The sequence below is a fragment of the Thamnophis elegans genome, chromosome 13, assembly GCF_009769535.1.
Source record: "Thamnophis elegans isolate rThaEle1 chromosome 13, rThaEle1.pri, whole genome shotgun sequence".
NCBI lineage: Eukaryota > Metazoa > Chordata > Lepidosauria > Squamata > Colubridae > Thamnophis > Thamnophis elegans.
The window spans coordinates 32,207,560-32,216,502 of NC_045553.1; the positions used below are offsets into that span (position 1 = coordinate 32,207,560).

The 8,943-nt window shown below is 41.1% G+C and overlaps 1 protein-coding gene across 1 annotated transcript; it reads left to right on the top strand.

The window, feature by feature from the left end:
• The first annotated feature begins 1,210 nt into the window (after positions 1 to 1,210).
• NODAL (nodal growth differentiation factor) lies at positions 1,211 to 7,699 on the top strand. Its single transcript, XM_032228750.1, has 3 exons — positions 1,211 to 1,496; positions 6,379 to 7,199; positions 7,547 to 7,699. Exons 1-3 carry the CDS (start codon positions 1,211 to 1,213, stop codon positions 7,697 to 7,699), a joined length of 1,260 nt encoding a protein of 419 aa, XP_032084641.1.
• The last annotated feature ends 1,244 nt before the right edge of the window (positions 7,700 to 8,943 follow it).

Sequence of the window (8,943 nt, forward strand, 5' to 3'; positions counted from 1 at the left end):
CCTGACACAATATTTTGTGACAATATTCCACAATATTAACATTTAGAAAAAACTGTGTGTGTGTGTGTTTAATGGTAGCACTTTCCAGGTTTAATAGAGCAAAATGATTCTTCCAGTACTTCAAAGACCAGCAATTTAATCAGAAACATTCAATGGCATAACAATCTGCTATCTACAGCTCCTCAGTCTCAAAAGCATAGGCATAAATGACAAGATAAGCAAATATAAATTTTTGTGCTTTAAAAGAATTCTTCGATGTTGCAATAAATTAGAAGGAGCCTCTGGAAGCAGAAGTGTGTAGCCACACCTTCTCGAAGGTGAGAGAATGAAAATGTCTTGATTATTCTTAAAGGCTAATCGTCACTTTTGTCAGATAAAAGGGAGGCATCTGAGATAATAAATCGTTTAATTCCTAAACTACCAGAAAACTCTTTGTTGTTTTTATTACAAAAGTGTAACACAAAGGCTTCAAAGCCTAACTTTTAAGTTTGTTACCTTCCCGAAATGAATGAATTGAGACACACACAAATGTCCATACCAAGAGTCCATACAGAACTAGATAACTGCATACATTTGGAATACAAAATTGATAAAAATGAAATGAACAAAGGTCTCTTCCCCTGGGTAGGATTTCCATCGCATCAGCTCTCATCTTCCCTAAGATTAAAAGGATCAGAACGCGGCTCAGTTCCCATTGGGATCTGGGTTTTCCGATTCTCGCAACAAAAGATCAAAAAAAAACCCGAAAGGACCACCCGATCATCAGAAAGAAGTGGAGGAGGCGGGGCGGCTGAAGAGCCCCCCATCAGAGATCTGGCTCTTTTCAAGCATCTGTGAAAGAATCACATCACTCGCATCCCGCTTGGGGTGATGTATGGGATAATTAATTGCTGGTTCTCGTCACTCCATCTTCGTGGTGGTGAGGGGGGCGCGGCGCAGCGTGGAGAATTGCATGAGAATAGGGAACGTGTGGAGGACGTCGAAATTGGGACAGTTTGTTGACATCAAAGGTTGGCGAGATTAGGCAGTCCAGGTATAAAAACTGCCCAGTTTCTCGACGGGCTATTGAGTGAACGAAAGCTGGAGAGAGAAGGAGAAGACGCTGCTCGGAGTCGCTCCGGAGAGACGGATAGAGAGAGAGAAACTTTGCCGAAGAGAAGATAGGAAAGGAAAAGGAAATTCTTCCGCTCCTTCCAAGACCGCTCCGGAGATGCCTTCCAGATTCACTTCGATCCAGAAGCGGGCTTATTGGACCCTGGCGTTCCTCAACCTGTTGGTCAGTTGCCAGCCTGCCGTTACCGGCTTCTCCCCGCAGCGAGCTGAAGAGCCCTCCGCCGCAACCCCTGTCCGCCTCCGGCACCACAGAGCCGCGTACCCGGCGGTGTATATGCTGCACCTCTACCGTTCCCTGCTTGCCGGCCATCACCTGGGTCAGTCCACTGCCGAAGCCTCGGCTTTGAAAGAATCCGACTCTATCCTCAGCCTGGTGGCTCGAAGTAAGTTCCGCCGTTCTCTTGATATAATAAATAATAATAATCTAAGAGGGATAACGGGATTGGGTTGGGCTTGTATTTAGAAAGGGGTGATAGCGGTGACTGTGAGGTTCCAGACCCCCGTCCCCTATTCCTCATTGTGGATTGCGGCCCCCCACCCCGGCTTTCCCCCCCTCCCCACAGTCGTCTGCAGCGGAGGACCAATCCACATCCTTCACTCTTTTGACATCCTGCAGATATTTCTGGGTGGGAATGGGGTACCAAAGTGACAAACTCTGCACCTTTGTGTATTGGGGAGAGCCAATAGATACAGGTGATTCATGAAGGATTCCCTGGAAGGTTGCAGGTAAAAGTCCCCCCCCCCCCCAGGCCAAGGTGGGCATGGAGTGGGAGACACTAACCTGCTGGCAGCTAAAAGTGAAAGGAGCAGATCCGCAGGTCCTTTCACTGCTTTCAAAGGAAGGGAACATGGGCTTGCAGAAGCACCCATTTCTTAGACAGCATGGGCAAGTCCACTTCCGAAACATGACTGGGTTTCCACATTCCACAGAGATGGTCCTTCTCATGTGTCTCTACACTTATTCTTCAAAACACATATGCTCAAGACTAACCTTGGGTGCAGAAGGCAGAATGGCTGTCGTGAAGTAACTCCTTCCCCTGATAAGTTGGTTCATGCTACAGTAGTACTAGTAGGGTGTTTCTAGGCCACTGACAACTGAATCCATGTTAGCCTAAGGTATTATGTATTATAGAAGCCCAGAAGAATAGCATAAACAGGTTCCATGTGCATCACCCTTATATGGAAACTCACACACATATATATATTCACAGCCCTGAACCACTCAGAATGTGGCGGTATGAGTTGGTGGAATTCATTGCTCACAAGATCAAAGAGGATTCTGTGGCTTGTAATTTGATTTAAAAAAAGGGTGGTCTAGAAACACAAAGTATAAATCAGTCTTATTTGGGTTTCATGACCATTAATGGAACAGTCATGGGTTGCTTTGACTATCCCTTCCCACTCTTTGCAACATCCTTGAAAAGCTGCAAAAATGTATTAGGAGTTATTTTAAAAAACTTTAAAGTGGAAAAGGGATGGAGGGGCAATTCCATTTTTTATAGCATCATAGTGGACTTCGGAGAGATGAACACAGCAAACAAGAAAGTGTGGTAGTTCACACATCTGAGAGTTAAAGGCTTAGGCATCCTGTCATATTGCATTATTCTCTGATTTAGAGGCATTACTGCTTGAGAAAAGGAAGGTGGTGCAGAGAGTGGTGAGGATGACAGAAAAGATTATTGGTAGTTCCTTCTATTCAGGGCATAGCATGTAAGCCATGCTTGAGCAGGGTTCTTATATATTCCAAAGTATATATCAACCTATACCCGCACATACACATATGTATGTATAAAGCATGTGAATATGTGTGCTGTGTATGGTATGGGTAGATACATACTTTCTTTTGAGAGCAGCCAACAGAATTTCATTTTTAATGTGTGCCAGTGTGCCAACAGTAAACAAAAAATGACAATAAAAGTTATCTTCTCTATCTATTCATTGTAATAACTGTGACTTCATCAATCTCAATGAACAAGAGAGTACTGATGCTGGCTCATTATTATTGTAGTAATGTTCTCCAGTTGGGGAGTCTCAAGATGTAATGACCAGCTCCCTAGATACCTGATCCTTTTGATCAGATGTAACTCCACTAATCCTGGGATTTCTTAACACACACACACAGACACAGGCCTCTAACTCTCAGATGTGTAAACTAACAACTTTCTCCTGGTCTTTCTTATTTGTTCTGTTCAGCTCTGCAAAGTCCATTATAATGCTATAAAACATTGAATTTTCCCTCCATTCCTTTAACACTTTAAAGTTTTTAAAATAACTCCTAATAAATTATTACAGCCTTTCAAGAATATTACAAAGAGTGGGAAGGGACAATCAAAGCAATCCAGGATATGGAATCCAGATTTCATTGGTATTTAATAAGTTCTGGTCTTTGAACATCCACAACCCAATTAATTAATTAGTTAACCAATACTAGATATTAAGAATTAGCTGGAAGACACTGAGGTGATTTGCAGAGATACCTGTATATGGAGTGCTATTGACAAGCCCAGGTTAATATTAGTTGCTTATAAAAGTTTTCCCCCAGAAGCTTTTCCTTCTAGTAAGTCTTAGGTACAGACTGCCAATGTCTTTAGAATGTAGAATAACAGAGTGGGAAGGCACCTTGGAGGTCTTCTAGTCCAACTCCATGCCTAGCCAGGAAACCCTCCACCACTTCAGACAAATGGTTATCCAACATTTTCTTTAAAACTTCCAGTGTTGGGGCAGTCACAACTTCTGGAGGCAAGTTGTTCCACTGATTGATTGCTCTGTCAGGAAATTTCTCCTTAGTTCTAGGTTGCTTCTCTCCTTGATTAGTTTCCGCCCATTGCTTCTTGTCCTACCCTCAGGTGCTTTGGAGAATAACTTGACTCCCTCTTCTTTGTGGCAACCCCTGAGATATTATAACACTGCTATCATGTTTCCCCCAGTCCTTCTTTTCATTAAACTAGACATACCCAGTTCCTGCAACCGTTCTTCATATGTTTTAGCCTCCAATCCCCTAATCATCTTTGTTGCTCTTCTCTGCACTCTTTCTAGAGTCTCCACATCTTTTTTACATGGCTTGATTATCTTTTCGAGACTCTTCCCTGATATTGAGGTCAGGCTGATAGGTCTATAGTTTCCTAGATCTATTTCCCCCCTCCTTTTTTTTCTGAAGATGGGAACCACATCAGCTCTTTTCTAGTTCTCTGTCAGTTCCCTGGTGCTCCAGGATCTTTGAAAGAGATAGTTCAGTGGTTCTGAGATCTCGTCTGCCAGTTCTTTCTGAATCTTGGGGTGTAATCCATCCAGTCCTAGTGATCTGAACTCGTCTAGGGTAGACAGGTGCTCACTTACCATTTTCTTCCCTATTTTAACTTGTATTCCTAATCTGTTTTTGTGGTGCTGTTTTTGATAGGTTGAGCTGTTTTTTCCCTTTGTGTAAAGACAGATGCAAAAAATGAGTTAAGTAGTTCTGCTTTCTCCCTGTTGCTTGTCACCTTCTTGCCACTTTCTCCCAGCACTGGACCAATTGTTTCATTGACTTCTTGTTTTTAACATGTTGGAAGAAGCTTTTTTGTTTGTTTGTTATTTTTTACTTTTGTGGCAAGCCTTTCTTCATAGTCAGCCTTAGCTTTCCTCACTTCATCTTTACAGGCTCAGGCTATTTGCTGATATTCTGCCTTCGTTATTTGCTCCTCTTTCCACTTTTATACTTGTCCTTTTTGTCTTTCAATTTGTCAGAGAGTTCTTGATGCACCATGCTGGCTTCTTTTAGGAGCTGTTATTTCTCTTCTTCTTTAGTTGTGAAACACAAGGAGAGTAATTCACAAAGCAGTTTAAACACATTATTTTGCCTTTTATGTATTTCATAAATGTTACATCATAAATAGGCTATTGCTGTTCTCCCCATATCGCCAGTTTGGGGGAGCAGAGACTGCTCTGTGTGTGTGTGTGTGTCTTTGAGTCAGAGTGATTCCTGGTAATTCTCTGGACAAGTCCTTGCAAGGATTTTCAACAATGGTTTGCCATTGTTTCTTTCCTAGGGCTGAGAGAGGGTGACTGGCTCAAGATCACCCAGCTGGTTTTATGTCTAAGGTAAAACTAGAACTCACAACCTTCTGATTTCTTGCCTGATGCCTTAACCTTAACCTGACTGTCAGCAAAGACTTGAGTTGAAAGTTAATGGCTTGGCTACTAGGGCAACCTTTCCAGTATCAGACACAGGCTGGAGGCATAATTTGCAGCCCATTCTCTTAAATGCCAACCAAAAGAGCTAATTAGCAAATTAAGAATGCATTGTTTTGTACAATGGTCCTTAAATTCCTACATAAGTGAGAATGCACACCAATGTCTTGATTGTTATTGATGACCATGGAATTCATATGCTTACCTTAGTATTTAAGTCTCATTCTTCTTTGGTGAGGCAAAAGCATGGATTAACATGCTCTGAACTTTCTAACCTGACTGTAGTTTAGCTAAGAAGCAGGAGGTGGCAGAGAGGTATTCCCCTTGGTTCCTTCAGTAACCTATTTGATCTCAGTGCCTCAATTTAGATAAGGAAGATTCTGGGTCCTTGCTTAAGCATGATTTATAAATGAACTACAATTAGCTTTCTCCCCCCTCTGTTCAATCATGTGTGTCTTTTCGGGGATTGCCTGGAGAAGTCCCTGTGGTTTTCTTGGCAAGGTTTTTCAGAAGTGATTTGCCATTGCCTCTTTCCTAAGACTGAGTGAAAGTGACTGCCCCAAGTTGGCTTTGTGCCTGAAGCAGAACTAGAATTTATGGTCTCTAGATTTCTAACCTGATGTTTTAACCACTAGGCTAAAATGGCTTTCTAGGATCACAAAATAAACAGAGGTTGGAACTATGGTTTGGTGTAAATGTGCAAACAATCGAAAGGTATTTAGTTTAACATATTCCCCCTGAAAATCTTGAGCTATAGTGATGAAGATTAAGTGATGAGAATATTGGAAGGATATGAAGCTTTGAGAATGAGTTTGATCCAGTGGTTGAGGTACTTTGAATGCAAACAATCAGAAAAATTAATTCCCCAAGTTTGATCTAGGAGAGGAGATCAATTATATTGAGCAATTATAATAATGTCCCAATTACAAATTTGAACATAGCTGAACACTCTTCCAACAACACATTTTGCTTCATTAATTTTATTTCTCATTGAAATGTCTTCCTACTACATGATATTTTTAGAATAGTTTTGGAATTTATGGAAACATTTCAAGCATGAATTTATTGTGTAATTGCTATCCTTCTGCTGTCTTCCAGATTCATTCCAATTTGGGGACCACTGGGACTTCTCCTTTGACATGACTTCCATCTCACCCAGCTACGATATCAAGCTGGCACAGCTCCGGGTTCATCTACTGACTTTCTCTCAATCTAGAAATATCACTGTGCATATTTATCACAGCCACAACTACACATGTTATGGGAATCAGACTTGCACAGATAAGATGTTTCTTGGTTCCTTTATGACTAGCCTCTCCCTCAACCATTCACCCTGGAAAGTCTTCAACATCACTAGCTTATTACATCTTTGGCTCCACCAAGGGATGCCATCAGGCATTGAGATTCCAGAAGTCCCACAGCAAGACTGGGAAGAGGGGAATATATTTGAGGACAATAGTAACCCAACAGCAGGTGCGTTCCAGGATAAGGATACCCATAATAATTCTAGAGAGGATGAGAAGCATTTTGTCCACAATGGGCCTGATAGAGCACTCTTGGTGATCTTCTCCAAAGATAAGGAACCCGCGGAGCCTTCACAGGGTCCAAGTCTCATTAAAACTGTAGAGATGTCCAAGCATGTTCTGTTTGATAATGCAACCAAAGAAGCTGGAGGACGTCGCCATCGTAGGAACAGAAAACAAAAACAAAGAATTAAATCGAATGCTCTCCAATCCTCCAAGTGGGCAGAAGAAGGCAGATCTCCATGCAAAAGAGTCGATATGATGGTGGATTTTGATAAGACTGGCTTTGGAAGCTGGATAGTGCATCCCAAGAAGTATAATGCCTATCGATGTGAAGGAGAATGTCCATCACCTGTCGATGAGACCTTCAAACCAACAAATCATGCTTATGTTCAGGTATGAGGGAGTGTGGGTTGGACTTGGTAGAGTTTATCTGTTAAATTTGTTAAATGTGTTGGTGATTCCTCATGTGAATCAGAGTCCAGCCAGGATCCGGAGCATTCTTGGTTCTCTCTGAGCTTGGTTGTTTTCTTACAGATCTTTCATTACCCAAACTAAGTATCATCACAGACTAGCACTGATGATGTTACCTAGTTTGGGTAATGAGATGTCTGTCAAACCTGAGCTATAAATATTCTCCTTTATTAAAATCAGGATCTGCCAGTTCATTATAGTAAATCCTCTTGCTGTCTCTAGATCCATTCTTATGGGTGATGCTCATGGTTTCCTATTCTGTTTCATAGAGCTTGCTGAAGGTATACCAGCCTAACCGAGTGCCCTGCCCATCCTGTGCACCAATCAGGTTAAGTCCATTGTCCATGCTGTATCACGAGAAGGGAAGAATAAGAGTCCGTCATCATGAAGACATGGTAATTGAAGAATGTGGCTGCAACTAATGGTTATGGACTATTGCTGGCTGAAAAATGGGAGTCTTCTGCAAGTAACTTCCCATTATTGCAGATTTTATGGTAGAGGACCAAAGAATTTTTGCTGGAGAAAGGCAAGAAGCATATTCCTCAACACACAGAGATCAAGTTTGTTTTTCTAAAGTCTTGGCCATATCATTCTTAGAAGACCAGGGGGTGAAGTAGGCACGTGGACTGGATAGCTTGCCTCAGGCATTTCATAAGTAAGATAAATGCAACACTCATCCTGCACGAGAGCGCCATCAACAATTTCTATTTTTACACGATAAACTAGATTCAAAGCCTGTTCAAATTAAATAAGGATAGTCAGTGAAAATATGTAAGACTTTATTAGTACAGTGAGAGTCCATTTTAGTGGAATCTTTCTAGGATCTTCTTATTACCTGGAACTTCTGCCAAAGAATGGAACTGTGACTCCTCAACCCACCCCAAAACATAGCATTTGTTCTACATCCCACCATGTTGGTCCATAAATAGGGGGGTTGTTTTAGTGAAAGATTCCTAAGCTTTAATGATTGTGATGTCTTCATACTGATATTGTTCTGAACATCACTTGCTGGGGAATAAGTGTGGAAGAAGGTTATTGCTTTATGTTCTGCTTGGAGGCTTTTAAAAACATCTAATGGGATAACTTTGTATGCCTCATGAACAACCAATTTGATCTAGCAGAAGTCATATAACTTTAAGTTTAGGTAAGTGATCCTTTTAGAAAGTTGGCATTAATTAAGGAATGGGAGGGAAATGTCCCCAAATTTTGCCTATTTTACCTCAACTGAGGAGAGAGAATATGTGCGTTTGAAATTTCCCTTAAAGGAAATTTCCATAACTTTTGGAGATATAATATGGTGTTTTTGCACTTGATTAGTTACAAGGTTGCTTTGGGTGAATTGGGGGAATGTGGTTTTTTTTTAAAAAAATTATAATCTCTTCAGAAATCTTTAGCTTGATGTGCTTTAATTAAACTGCAAGGAAAGCCCTCAGCATTCATATGGGACTTTTTAAATTTGGGAAGCAAGTGTGGCCAGAGAGATTATAAATTAAGGAAGCTGCATGTCACAAGGAACAAGGATACTAACAATGCGATCACTATTTCAAGCGACTGAAAAGGTATTTAGAGAAATGAGAGGCAGATATTGGTACAGCATTCATATGAGTTCATATATTTATTTTAACTTTTTACACTTCAAGGGACACATTAAAAACTTTACTTGCTT

Bases quoted from the DNA above. Each gene is read 5' to 3' on its own strand.
- NODAL (XM_032228750.1), top strand. From the start codon at position 1,211: ATGCCTTCCAGATTCACTTCGATCCAGAAGCGGGCTTATTGGACCCTG. The intron at 1,497-6,378 runs GTAAGTTCCGCC...GCTGTCTTCCAG, and splicing joins CCTCAGCCTGGTGGCTCGAA to ATTCATTCCAATTTGGGGAC. The intron at 7,200-7,546 runs GTATGAGGGAGT...TCTGTTTCATAG, and splicing joins CAAATCATGCTTATGTTCAG to AGCTTGCTGAAGGTATACCA.